The sequence below is a fragment of the Phalacrocorax aristotelis genome, chromosome 5 (assembly GCF_949628215.1).
Source record: "Phalacrocorax aristotelis chromosome 5, bGulAri2.1, whole genome shotgun sequence".
NCBI classification, from domain to species: Eukaryota; Metazoa; Chordata; class Aves; order Suliformes; family Phalacrocoracidae; genus Phalacrocorax; species Phalacrocorax aristotelis.
Window position 1 is genome coordinate 7,838,486 of NC_134280.1, and position 14,392 is coordinate 7,852,877.

Here is a 14,392-nt window from a genome sequence, read left to right on the forward strand (position 1 = left end):
GGTCTGCTTCTTTTACAGTTGCTTAATGTATCTATCTGCCAAAAATTTAGTAACATTTTATTTTAAAAATATGAAGTTCTAATTTAGATGCAACATAGCAAACTTCATGCATCAAAGTTGTTCGTTACTTTTCTGCTCACTTTGGATGTTAAAAGAATGACGAGACAATTATATATACTTGATTTATGTGCTCTGCAGTGCATTTAAAGTTTTAATTTGGTTAAATACAGATGTCTGATCATATGCATTATTCTTCAAATCAGAGTTCTTAGTGTTGACCACTGCTGGTTCCATTCCGAGTATCAAAAAAAAAAAGCAACCAAACCCCACTCTAATTTCGATTAAAAGCAGCTTCCATCATGAAGAAGTTACAACAAACACATCATGGTATAAAAGGTGATGCTGTTATATATAATATGTCACTTTAGCAATGAGCATATGGCTGAATAGATGGTAGTAGATCATTCTTCTAAGAGTGTGGCATAACAGCTTCAGCCTGACTAGAAGTCTGGAAATGTAGATTTTGCTTCTGGTTCTGTTGTTGATGTGCTGTATTGTTTTCAAAAGTCAAATGACTTGATTTACTGATGGGTGATTTTCCTCCATCTTACGGGTGTTCTTTGAGGTTTTGCTGATGTCACTAAGACGTATGGCATGGAAAATGCTACTGTAGGGCAGAGTATTTGTATTATTCTCACTGTATGTGCATTCATTATACGCATACATTTTGCCTACTGAGTTTTGTAGTTCTCTATTCGTATTTTTGAAGACAGCTCTTGCTTGAGATAAAAAAAGGACTTTCTAACAAAATACATGTAAGCAACTATTCTTTCAACGTAGAAAGTATCGTTGAACTATAACTTTTTTTCCCCCTACAGAGACAGTTGAAACAGCATGAAGTACTAAAGACTCCCAAGTAGTTTATTTATGTAGGACCTTTGAGGAAGTGTGCTGATCTTGCTGTGCAGTGTACCATTGAAAGCAAGCAAGCAAGCATCCTATTGTTCGAATGAGATCATATTTTGTAAAAATAACTAAGTTAAGTCGATGCGATCCTTACTAAACTTCAAATTTAAATATCATAGCTGTTTTAAGATTTGAGATTTTACAAGCTACCTGTATTAAAAAATAACTGTAAATATTCACTGAAACCATTTCAGTGGAAGAAGTGGTAATGAAAGAAAAGAAACATTATTCTCAGTGGAATGGTTAGTAGTAATAATAATAAAAATTAGTACATTCACTAGAGTTATCTTAACATTAGAACTTTCAAAGATTATTAACTAATCGTTCACTCTGGCATGCTTTTGTTGGCAAGCGAGGCAGCTATAACTCTCATATCTTACACTGGGAAATGGAAAGGTAAAGTGACTCAGCTGATAGCTTTGGTAGGCAGTTTACAGTAAGCGATTTGAATGCACGTGTTCTTGGTTCCTATTCTCTCAAGGTAACCTTCTATGAAAACTGCCTCAAACTGAGAAACAGCTTTGTACTTTTGGCAGATGTCCTCTGGTAAACCTGATTTTGACTCTGTGAGATATTGATGCCTTCAGTTAGAGAGGACGGTCCTGGCAAAACAGGATACGCAGTTTCATCTCAGCCTCTGTAGTTAACCCCTGGAAGCCTATGTCCCTGAAAAAGATTGGTTTCTGCAGAAATGCTGGGGTGCAAGTGGATGTGGTGGTACAAGCATGCATTCTCTGCTGTTCTCACTCTAAGGTGACGGTCAGCTGGGAATAGTAACATCTTAAACTATCCCAACGAAATTTGCAGATTTGCAAGACGATGTGTGACAGTCCTGAGCTGCAAAACCTCTCTGAGCATTAATGTATGCAAATACAACTTTTCCCTCTAGTATGTTCTGAAGAAAAATCTCCTGATCTCTAAATGTAAGGCCAATAGTCAATCTTTCTACCTCTGATTTATTTTTTACATTTTTATTTTAATAATTACTGCAAGCATTTGCTTTTCAGCTGCCAGTGAAGGAGGAGCCAATGTATTTACCGTGTCATACTTCAAAAGCAGTGCCTACCTGGCTCAGTCCCCACAGCTGTACAAGCAGATGTGTATATGTGCTGACTTTGAAAAGGTTTTTTGCGTTGGGCCAGGTAAGAAAAGCGGTGGTTTATCCTAAGTGTGAAGTGTACAGCTGTGGTACAAATAAGATACCATGTACACTGAAAGCTTTGAATGGTTTCACTTAATATAGTTTCACTCACCAAACACATTTCAGTTGGGGCAACTAATGAGAGTCAACAGAGAAGTTGCTGGAACAAAACTTAACATGCTGAAATAAGGGTGGAGTACTCTTCTCCAGTGCCTGCTGTTCTGTGAGGAGGAAGAATAGAGTTACATTGGAAATTGATAATATGATGACGTTAGTAAAACATGGAACACCACTGTGATTACTGAAGCCGTAGTTTCCTATTAACCATGCCCAGTATTTGCCTAGTTGGCTTTAGTTGCCCAGTAGTGAGCAGTTAAAATAGGCAAGCTACATTTTATATACTTCAGATTGCATATTAACATGTACCTATCCCTTGCTCTTGTATAGGTACCAAATAACTTTATTTAGAAAATGCATACTTTTAACTGGGCTGTCAGTAAATAGTGAAAAAGTAATATTTTTTTCTGTCTCATGCTCTTTCTCAAAAGCTGATAGGATGTGGCCTTTTTAGATGGTAATACAACATCTTTTTCTAAGACCTTGAAGTCAGGTTTAAAGATACATTAGCTGGAAATGCTGGAAAACAAATCAGTAACAGCGTATAAAATAAAAAAGAAGATGCAAGTATTCAGAAGATCTTAAATTTCTTGTTAATTACTAGCCAATGAGTCATGGTTTATGGGAAGACATGTTTATATTAGGCTCATATTTGGGAGAAAAAAAAAAGCCCCAGAACACACACATGTACACAAGTCCATTTCCTCTGAAAAAGGCAGTTTTCAAATCTGAAAGTTCTTGTGTGCCTGAAAGCTTGTCTGTTTTTTCCAGTTCTATCTGTTGGTCTAACAAGAGCTACTGCCTCCCTGCAACTCTTGTCTGTCTTGTATCCTTTGAGCACCACAGCCACAATAGTGCTGTCACTGTTGTTATAAATGATGCTTTGAGGCAGCTAGTTTCTTTCTGTTTTTCAGTGAGAATTGTCATGTCTAAAGACAGCATTGTCTGCCTGATCCAAATGCTGATGTGATTGATTGTCAGTGTTATTTTTCAAAATGGGATGATAACATCAGGTCAGTTAGAATTTCTGTTGTTTAATTTTGCAGTATTTAGAGCTGAGGACTCCAATACACACAGACACCTGACTGAGTTTGTTGGTCTGGATATTGAAATGGCTTTTAACTATCACTATCATGAAGTGGTAGATGAGATTGCAGATACCTTGGTGCAGATATTCAAGGGACTTCAGGAAAGGTAATGAGAGCATTTTCCATTTAATGAGCAACTTCATTTGTTTGAGGTATCTTGCGCTGTGGTGTGAAGTGGGTGAGCGTTTTGTCCTCAGCTTGTCAGATAATCATTAGTAATCTGATTTACAACAGAACTTAAAAATGAACATTTTTGCTTTGCTCTTAACTATTTCTTTGTGCCTGACATTAAAGTTCACTCAAGCCATAGCCCAGTAAACTATTTGTAGCTGAGTTGTATCTCCTAGAGTATGCTAGCTTGCACTAAGAAGACTTGTTGGTTACTGTTGAATGGCCTTCCTGACAGAAATGATCCGTTAGTTTAAAACTTCTTCCTTTTTGTGCCACTACAGGTAGACTGATTGTACTATTTTGAAATTAATCGTAATATTTAGTATCTAAGAAAGTTTTTCTGAATCAGATTTATTGTAACAGCCTGCACGTCTGCTGTGAAAGCAGCAAAGATTATTTTCTATTATTCACAGTCTAACTCATTAACACGGCAGGCCAAAAGTTTAGGAAGTGGTTTTCATTTGCTTACAAATTAGACTATCTTGCCAGCAGAAATGCAAATTTTTTCACCTGTCTAGAAGGAAATCTCTCTCTTATATTTCAAACAGGATATTACTCAATGTCTTTACTGTGAAAATTTGACCTAGTCAATCATTTCTTACAAAAGGAATAAAACAGAAGTAACAGTAAAATATGCACATGTATATCATTGAAGTAGATGCATTGACTCAACATGAAACATTTCATTAGGATTGTACAGAATTTCTCCAGAAGTGGCTTTAAAACAATTTTTTATGTTGCAAGAGGGACCTCTTGTGGCAAAATTGTATTGCCGTTCCAAAACCATTATTAGACGCAGAAGAGTACATTCCTTGATTGTTTCGTATCTTGCTTCTGTTCTTGTTTCCTCATATATAGATTCCAAACTGAAATTCAGACAGTGAACAAACAGTTCCCGTGTGAGCCATTTAAGTTTTTGGAGCCAACTCTGAGGCTGGAATACTGTGAAGCTGTGGCCATGCTTAGAGAGGCTGGAGTTGAGATGGGTGACGAAGAAGATCTCAGGTACTTGGGCAGTACACAAATGTGTCAGTCTTGTGAAAGTGGTAGTAAAGTGTCAGTTGTGTACTGTGCAACTGACAGCCCTCGAGAAGGAACCACAGGCTTTTAGAGGAACAAACAGTACTCAAATCCAGATCTCCTGAGAAATAAATGAATGGATATGAAAGTAGTCCTTTTTTTACCATAGACTATACGTACAAACTCTGAAATCGAAAAGAAAATATCATGCAACATAAAGTGAGAGTAACTTGAACCTTCTAATGATAAAAGCAGCATTTGTTTTTCTAACAATTGCAGTCCATGTGAATTTTCACCTGTCTTTGAATAGGATTAAACAAAAAGATTCATCAGTCTTAAGCTCTTTCTTTTCAGTAACACCTTTCCATTTCTTCTTTCCACTTCTCAGGAAAATGGTTAAGTGATTATGATTGAATTCCCATTGATTGACTGAAAGATGGGTTTAATTAACTGATTATATATGAACTTTTCTAAAGACACGTAACAAATTAAAGCATTTCTGTTCTTTCCCGTAATATATCCAGTACCATTAGGATAATACGTGATTTTATGGTTAAACAATCTGTGCATCAAAGAAGTTTCAATCATAAGAGTTCCACAGAGCATAATAAACTCCTCAGCAACTGATTATGGTGTTTCTCACTTATTGTGCCTAAGAAGAAATGGCTGCACAAGGTGTATGCCAATGGGATATAGAGTATACAGTTCTTCAGTAATCAGAATATGGTGATTAGGAGGTAGTTATATTAAGAGCAAGAGTATCTTTTAGGTATCAGTTAATTTAAGGAATTTCTATGACCAATACAAAATATTTAGGAACAGAAATAAATATACTTTATTTTTTAAATTTCTATGCACAATCCAAAACATTCAGAAACAGGTACTAGATTTTCTAAAGGGCAGGGTGCAGCAGATCTGTAGCTTGAAATCTTTTTAGCTTTATGAAGTATATAATCAGTACAAGTTTAAATCACTTTATTTTAATGGTGATAATCTTTTTCAGCACACCTAATGAAAAGCTCCTGGGACGCCTGGTAAAGGAAAAGGTAGAAATTGTTTTAGAATAAGTAAATTTGTTATTGAATCTGAAACATGATGTCGTGGAGTCATTGGGTTGGTATAAATGCCTACTTCATGTAAAACAACTTTTTACACACTGGTTGAGAATACAGTATCTCAGAACATGCTGAAGTTGTGAAGTTTGTGATTAGCATAAGCATTTTTAAATTGTCTGACTGCATTCCCGTTTTGCTGCTGCTTATTTAATCTACTGGCAATTTTGTCTTTATCATTAATAAGCTGTTTCAAACTGTTTTCAATCTTTTGTCTTTATTTCCATCACCTGTTATACTAAGTACACCAAACAGGATAGTATGTTCCAAAACTGGTTCTTATATAATAAAAACAAACAAACAAAAAAACCCCCACAAAACACCACCGGATTCTAACTAAATCGATAGGAGAAGACGAGATCTTTGCCAAAAAAATACATACATATTTCTACAGCAAGACGTGTTAATGTTAAACATAATTTTACACTGGAAGTATTGGAAAACTGAAAAATAATACACCACTTCTATTGATAACTTTTTTTTTTTAAGATAATACTGTCAAATTTGTAGAAGGTTATTGGGAGGTATTTTTAAATTTTATTTCAAAGATTCACTGATTGTCTTCCTCTTGTAATTTGTTCTTTACATAATTTTCTCTTGCACTAACTGTTTTAAATTATCTTCTTACAGTATGACACAGATTTCTATGTTCTTGACAAATATCCCCTTGCTGTGAGGCCTTTTTATACAATGCCAGACCCAGTAAACCCTGTAAGTAAAATTCTTTGTTTTCTGTGGTTTTTTTTTTTTGTAGTTTAAATTATTCTGTGTGGGGTGTAGAGATAACTTGACAAAATAGATAAAGTATATTTATATGTTACAACTAAAATTCTGATAACAGGATTAGGTCAGTGTTACATGACTTGTAAAATGTTTACAGTTACTCTTCACTGGTGAAAATATCCCAGAAAGAATCTAGTTAAAATTGTGAGAGCTTTATGAAGAGACCTCCATGGTCAGAGCACTGCTGCCATCACTGGAAAGAGGCAAAAACGTTCTTCCCAGGCAGCAGACAGTTTAACAGGAAATATGCTTTTTTACACTGTTAGAAATTCCCCAGTTTATTCCTAAATCCAGGGTAAATATCTTTAGAGCATTTTTTGCTGGGATAACTACATGTGAGTGTAATAGTTTTTCAAAGGGCATGCGGATAAACTTCAGGTTTTTTAAAATCAACTCCAGTCTGATGAGAGGAGCCAAAGAGCTGTAATTCTCAGGCAGACTCCAACTACATTGCACTCGTACTGCACAACTTTGAATATCATAAGTTAAGTTACTGAGAGGTGGCAAATATGCACCTAAGGATGGAGCAACTGTAGGTAGAAAATAAACTCATCTTTGTCTTTCCAGAAAAGCTCTAACTCTTACGATATGTTCATGAGAGGGGAAGAGATCTTGTCTGGAGCTCAGAGAATTCACGATCCTCAGCTGCTGACAGAAAGAGCCCAGCATCACGGCATCGGTAATGAGTCAAACAACATGAAGCTGAATTTAAACAAATATAAATAATGATTTGTTTCCTTTAGAGGAAGAACTTGAGGCAGAATTTGTTACATGGCAGTAGTGCTACAGTCACAGTACTGTTTCATGCTTAGTGTTAATCTATCTAAATCTCTTTGATCATTTTAGAGTGGTGGTACTTAGGAACTAGTAAGTTTCCCAGCAACACCTTGACAAAAATGAATTGTTTCCAATGACTTTAGAGAGAAGGTAATGCAGGAAATACCTTTTAACAGAATGAGTGTAGACAAACAAGTCTCATTCAGTTGTCAGTTGTGCCTCTCTGTAATCTCACAAACTTCTTACGGAGTACTGCAGCAGAGTCCTGTGGGGTTGGCTGCCCTTTTTAAATCTTGAACTGAGAGTAAATAAGCAAGAAGTGTCCACTGGTGACATGTAAAAAAAAAAAAAAAAAAAAAAAAAGACAAGGCCAGCTGACAGTGGAAGGGTAAAAGAGTAAATTAGGTGGAGATCGGGAGAGTAAAATGTAGATTAAAATTATGGTTTCTGTGAGTGATAAAATGAAGTGGGTGAAGTGCCAGGTAGGCAGTGGAAAAAAAAGGGAGTAGCTCTCCCATTATAGCAAGAGGGAGAAGTAGTTGCTAAATCTTCGCTTTCTCACTGCAGTTTGTTCAAGAAGTCACCATTTTCCGTAAGTTACAATGAACAGTTGGGCCTAGCTCTTACTCAATTCTAGAATTCCTTCCTTGATTAAGTTATTAACAAAATTCTAAAACAAAACTGTTATAGTCATAATTTCTAGATAGTCCTGGTTAATTTATATGTTTAATGAGTAAAACCCCACTGTTAGTGTGTAAGTTAAGTTGGTAAATTTTTCGTTGTGTTTGCAGTCCTCTAGTCACTTTTATGTTTGGCTTGGGGTTCATTAAGCACGTGAGAAACAAAACTTTTTTCCTCTCTAGATTTGGAGAAAATAAAGGCTTATATTGATTCCTTTCGTTTTGGTGCACCTCCACACGCAGGTGGAGGAATAGGTAAGTATCTATATTTTATTTTGTTATGCGTTAGCCTGAGCTTAATTTAAACTGCTCAGTCTCAAGCATGGTTCAATATAAAATTAAGAATAGTAGCCTTGTTAGGTAAAGGTGTGGGGCTCTTTATCCTGGAGAATTGAAGGAGAGAAGCTGAAATGTAAGGATCGTCATAAAATAAATAGGCAAAATATTAATGGCACAGTCTGGCAAGTTTAAAAAGTAGGTGATCACAAGAAAAAAATGACGATTTATCAGCCAGGCACATGACTTTCAAATGTGACCAATGAGGAAAATTTAAGGAAGCAAGAAACTATATTATGTGTGGATTTATCATGGCCTACTAATACCAGAAGCCACTGGTCTCTTAGCACCTTTCATGAAGCTGTTCTGCAGTAAGGAGAATAAGTGATTGCTTCTGTCTTAGTGATTTGGCTGAATGTCACTGGTCAGCCTGGCTGATGCTGATTGTTTCAGCAAAGGTATTGAGGCTCTGTGTCTTGGGTGTGAGTATTTTACATATTAAAATGAAAAAAAGATAGGGTTTAGGCATCTTAATGATAACATTTTACAGTTACATACATTGCTTTCATTATCAGGATGAAATCTGCTTGTGCATATGGAAATAGGACACTTCGTAGGCCCTGTTCAGTAAACACAGTTATTTCTTTGTTTCGGTGTTTCTGCATTTGCCTTACTTTTGCAAAGTATATTTAGTACCTTCCCAACATGTTGTCAGAACAACTTCCTAAGTATGTCTTCAGTAAATGCATTAGATCTGTGATATGCTCTTGAGACAGCTGTTCAGAAATACCTACAAGATGTAAGCATCAGTGATCATGCAGTACACATGAGCAGAGATACAGCATTTACAGATGATCCAAAATCATTTAGACCGGTCAGAACTGACATCGAGGGAGCTGAAGCTACATCTTTTCTGCAGAGTAAATGCTCCTCATGGAACATCCCAGAGGTCAGGCCAAGTAGCAGCCAAACAGGAGATGCTGTGAAAATGAATGCTGGTTTCTGGCTGTTTCAGGTGGAAACCTTAGCATAGGAGGGCAGTGTGTGAAAACTAGCGTGCATCTAGGTTTCATCTCAGCATGCCTGGGGTGCATATGTAGCACCATGGATTAGGAAGTCCTTCCATGTTCCAGAGTACACACATAACCTCTTAAGGTTTCAGGAAGAAAGAACACGTTGACCAGTGAAACATTTATTATCATAAAGATACAGGCAGGTAGCTACATGGGTATGTATTGCTGAATCTACATCTTTGTACTGTAGAGGGTTTGGGATAAAATACCCCAGCTGTAGGCTTTTACCTATAGTTGGTTATGGCACTTCATGTCCCTTACTCTGAAGCTCTTCAGACTGGTTTGGCCTATGCTTCTGTTGCTGTATGCAAGATACAGCTCTGATCACCCACCTCTCATTTCAATTTTCTGCACCATCCCTCTTTAAAGTCTGCAGTGATTCAGAGCAGGGTTGAGTCTGTAGTACCATGCTAATTGACACATGTTCCAAATGATGTCCATATCGTGGCAGAAGGCACCATATGTAAAACCCCTAAATCTTGGATGTAGCTCCTTTCTGTAGTTGGACATGCTAATGTACATCTGTCTTTAGTCACACCGCTGTGGGGGGCTGGCTGTAGGTATAAAGTACCTTTAGCTTCTTCAGACTTTCCAACAAAAGACTGACAATACTGATGGATTCTTTTTCATTTGTTGTAGGGCTGGAAAGAGTAACCATGCTGTACCTAGGGCTGCATAATGTTCGTCAGACCTCCATGTTCCCACGGGATCCCAAACGACTGACACCCTGACATGAGTGGCTGTTCAAAGCTTGAGATTATTTGCCCTGCAAATACAATAAGATTGCAAGCGTACCCCCTCCTACTGCTGAACCTGTATTGATTTGAGCATTATAATATGCAATACAAAAAAAAAAAAATCTCATTTACTAAAGTGCCACAATAATTTTTTTATCCTTAGCTGTTTATTTAAAAGAAAATATTTTAACAGTTCAAGACTCTTTGTATTGGCAACTGTGCACATTTTTAATGAAAATGTGATACTTTGAGTTACAATTCTATGTGACACTAGAATACTATCATGTTTCTAAACATTTTAATAAATGATGCAATAAAAAAATCTGCATTTTTAACTTATGTCAGCAAGATTGAATATTCTGAAGTACAGAATTCGCTCAAAGCTAAAATGACTGGATGCTTGCAATTTAAAAACCAGGAGGAAAGCAGCCAATTGTTAATCTACGTGAGTGTCAGGTAGAGAAGCAGGTGAGAAGAACAACATTCTTAACAAAAAGTCTTCATATGAAATTGTGAAAATAGATTGCAATAAATCTCTCAAAGCAAATTAGATACAATGTCTTTCTGATTTTTGCTTTGTTGATCGATAATCATGAATCCATAAGGGTTGCTTTCTCTTTTAATGATGCAATAGCTGCTGGAAGTTTAAATTTATTTTCTTTTTTTAAGTTGTACATAAGCCATAGGCCTCTTCTTTATGTTACTGATTGAGAATGGATAGGTTACACACACTCATGGAATACACAAGGGATATATAATATTCTCAGAAAATAAATGGTCGGTGAGTTTGAGAGCAGGACATGTATTTTCCTGCCTGAGCCAGCCTCTAGGATAACAAACAAGACAAATCAGCAAGGATTTCATGTATCTATTGCCAATGAAAGAAAATCAAATAATGTAAGCAAACCTATTTCAGGATTTTTCTCATTTATAAATGCTCTGAACAGCCCAGCTGATGCACATTTAGAGAAATGGGGTGCTTCTGTAAGTCAGAGTACTTCTGAAATTCTTTATAGACATCCTTCTTCTCAAACGAATCACCTACTTGAACCTCCTCAATTTGCAGTGATGTACAAAGCTACTTCTCTTCCTCCTCCTCCCAGCCCGAAAGGATGTGCCCTGCATTTGGAGAGGAACCACTGTATTTGAGACTTCCTTTTATGGACTGCATCTGATAGTTGTTTTTCAAATTTAAATTTTCAAGTGTAGATGCCAAAGAGCAAAGGATTAAATTACTTGCCTGGGCACTGCAATAGAGTTACTCTAATATTTATACATATTTGTAATTCCTGACTTAATTTTTGCTTAACATTTTACATAATAAAGAGCTTTCAGTAGGAGGTATGGTTTAGACAGTTTGTGTTATTGTCACTACCTTGATTTTTAAATGTCAGAGAAGCCACTTATTGGTTATGCTACAAAAAGGTCAGTGAGGCTGTGTATAAATTGTGTAGAATTTCACAAAAGGGCAAATCATCTTTTGCAGCTGCCATTGAACAAGACTTAATTTTAATGTTTTGTGACAGGCGTTCTCCATTAAAAAACAATCATACTAGGTCAGTTAGGTGAGGTGCTGGAAATGTAAAAGTTAAACTTTGTTTAGAAGTCACACAATTCAAGGAATAACACACTTTGCAGCATTGCTTATGAGTATGTCGTAATTAATTTACCATGGATTCTTCCCCAAGTATTAACTTCAAAATCTTAAGAGCGTACCCAGTTGTACTTTACACGGCTAAGTGGATTATAGGCACAGCTTATCATCAGCGTTATTATTGATGAATCCGAGTTTCCAGACAGTTGTTTATTCAGCTAAGCCACCTGAAATGAATTTAATTACTTTATCATATGGAACTGGTAATGTGTTCCACAGCAGAAGCACATCGTTCCTAATACGCGGCAAAATTACTGACTTGTATTTTATGCCAACAAATAAAATACTGAGAACTGTGCTCTAGATTTGGCAGCAAGGTCTGTGCATACATTCCTGTAACAACTGTGCTTATCCCAGTTCTGTTTAGAGTTGTTCAAGCTCATGTTGTAGTTTGATTTATTCACAGTAGCTGCACAAGAATAATTTGGATGCAGACCCCGATTCCTTTGTAACCAGAATCCTTTCATGCAGTTTTTCTTGGCTAACTGAAAATAATTATGATCATGAATCAAAATGCATTTGTCCTGAATCTAATCCTAACAGGAGACTTTAGTGGAAGCTGCACATTGTTAAAACTTAGGTTGAAACCCTGCAAATAGTAATTTCAGAACTTGATGTTGCTTTGATAGGTAGTGACTCTGTCTTGGTTGTTCTGGAAAAGTCGAACTTGTGTAGTCCTTTATTTCCAGTAACCTGCGGGAAGTTTAGCATTTTACATGGAGTCCATATTGCTGCTGCTTCTCCACCAGTTAAAATGTTTTCTGTTTTTTTTTTTTTTCTTACATGATGTACAGATGAGAATTGCAACTGTGCAATTTTTTAAATCAAGCTACTAAAAAGGATACTGGTAAGGAATAGCCAGTGAGTCACCGGCTCAAAACAAAGGGCACAAAGCCTCAGTTTGCTTCTGCGGTTTAACCAAAACGTTTTCCTGTGAAAACCCATCTGTGTTCACTGAGCACTCTGATTCTGCCCAGCAGGGCAGGGAACTCGGGCTGTTCTTTTGGAAGCGAAGTGCAGGACTGGTTCCCTGTGGCTGCCACACACTGTTAGGGGTTAACCCGGGCAGGCAGCCAGGCACCTCACAGCTGCTTGTGCCCTGCCCAGTGGCCTGGGGAAGAGGAAAGGAAGAGTAAAAGCAAGAAAGCTTTGTGCTTCCACCCCAGGCCAGTCAATTCCAGGTGTATTAGACACCTCTCCATGTGAAAGCAAACCATGGCCTGCACTTTGCTGCCAAAGGGACGGAGGAGAACGCAGTATCCATCTGGCACACTGCTTGGCTGCCTTAGGCTCCAGTTCCTACCAGGGTTCCAGCACATCCCATGCGGCAGTGCTCAGCCGTGGTGCTATTTCACTTGGGCCATGGGAGTCCACTGCTAGCCTCCACCACATGCACCTGCACGGCTCCTCCCGTACGCCCTGCAGCTGGCCACGGGTCCCCTCAGAGCACCTTCCTCCATGCCAGAAAGCGCCTGGGAAAGTGAGAAAGCCTGGAAAAACAGCATGTTTTCCTGACAGCCATCTCTAGAGCACACAACTTGCCCAAACAGATTTTAATTATTTACCATTCCTTGTTTGAGTATTGCCATTACCTGTGTGCAGGGCGGGGGTAGGCTGGGGGAGGGTTTTGGTAAAGAGAAATTAAGAAAAACCAGCTGAGATTATCTAAGGTGAGTTATTTCTTTTAAAATAAACAAGCCTCACAACCAGTATGCACTTGTGCACGTTTTTGCTGGTATGATCGCACAAAATATGGAATTTATTCACTGCAAGTTGTTTTAAAGTTATCATTAGTTCTGTTTTCTTATTTTCTTTGGATTCAAAACAGCATGTAAGCATAGGGTCGATTGTAAACAGCTGGGCAGTTTTTCTTCTACTTTGCCAACTCATAAGCCCTTAGCCACGTGCAAAAAGAACACAAAAACCCAACCCTCAGAAAGCTGTCATTAACAATCTGCATTAAAATAGCACCAACTTTCAAAAAGGGCTAACCCAGCCAGAACCTCCACCCCGACCTCTGCCGTGAAAAGTGAGCAAACCGTTAAGAGTTTTATCTTATTACACCTAAACCCCCTATTGCCAGGCTGCCTTTACCATTTCGCAAGCCTACCATATGGCAAGCGCACCGTAACGAGAAATAACGCTGCTGCTGGAAGCCTGCGCTGCCAGTGCTTTGTAAAGGGTCTCAGAAGCGAGAGTCAGCCGTTAGCTGCCGTAATTACAGCGAAATTCCCAGTTTAGGCAGAGATTAACGACTCCGCAGGTGGCGGAGCAATTCTAAGCGATTTTTCATAGATACTGAAGCGGTTCCTGCTGGCGGGCACCACGTGCCGCCAGCTGCCATTCAGCCAGGGCTGTCACCGCCACGGCACCCCTTGGCAAACGTTACCTCGTACCGTCCTACCCGTAAGCACGACGTCACAAACACGCAGCCGAGTCTCCAAACTAAGGCCCGACCATCATCTGGTTTAACCTACACCCTTTTCACCCCAGGCTAGTCCTTGGGAAGCCGGAGGTGCAGCCTACCTAGCGGGTCCTGTCGGTGAGGGGCTGCCCGAGACGCCGCGCACGACCACTACCGAACCCAGTCCTGAGCACGGGCGCGCCCCTCGCCTTTGGCGCGAAAACCTCCGTGAGGGGAGGGGCTTTGCGGCCCGGCGGTCGCCGATTGGCCGGGGCGGTGCACGTGGGGCGCGCTTGTGGCGCGAACTGCTGTGGGGCCGGGTCGGGGAAGGAGGGGGCAGCGGGGCGGGACTCTGCGGCCCGACGGTCGCCGATTGGCCGGCGCGGCGGCGGG

At 38.8% G+C, this 14,392-nt stretch overlaps 1 protein-coding gene and 2 long non-coding RNA genes across 3 annotated transcripts in view; 1 reads left to right on the forward strand and 2 right to left on the reverse strand.

Annotated features, from left to right (window-relative positions):
• Positions 1 to 11,281, forward strand: part of DARS1 (aspartyl-tRNA synthetase 1) — a 43,290-nt gene extending 32,009 nt beyond the window's left edge. Inside the window, exons 9-16 of the mRNA XM_075092837.1 lie at positions 1,974 to 2,108; positions 3,271 to 3,418; positions 4,342 to 4,488; positions 5,507 to 5,549; positions 6,246 to 6,326; positions 6,966 to 7,077; positions 8,039 to 8,110; positions 9,844 to 11,281. Coding sequence (XP_074948938.1) covers positions 1,974 to 2,108; positions 3,271 to 3,418; positions 4,342 to 4,488; positions 5,507 to 5,549; positions 6,246 to 6,326; positions 6,966 to 7,077; positions 8,039 to 8,110; positions 9,844 to 9,935 — 830 coding nt within the window. The 3' untranslated portion in view covers positions 9,936 to 11,281. The remainder of the gene's footprint in view (positions 1 to 1,973; positions 2,109 to 3,270; positions 3,419 to 4,341; positions 4,489 to 5,506; positions 5,550 to 6,245; positions 6,327 to 6,965; positions 7,078 to 8,038; positions 8,111 to 9,843) is intronic.
• LOC142057226 (uncharacterized) lies at positions 179 to 2,328 on the reverse strand. Its single transcript, XR_012660586.1, has 2 exons — positions 2,220 to 2,328; positions 179 to 667 (listed from the first exon to the last, which is right to left on the reverse strand). It is a non-coding gene; the product is annotated as an uncharacterized LOC142057226 (long non-coding RNA).
• Positions 4,488 to 14,217, reverse strand: LOC142057225 (uncharacterized). Its single transcript, XR_012660585.1, has 3 exons — positions 14,122 to 14,217; positions 7,342 to 7,501; positions 4,488 to 4,624 (listed from the first exon to the last, which is right to left on the reverse strand). It is a non-coding gene; the product is annotated as an uncharacterized LOC142057225 (long non-coding RNA).
• Between the last annotated feature and the right edge of the window lie 175 nt (positions 14,218 to 14,392).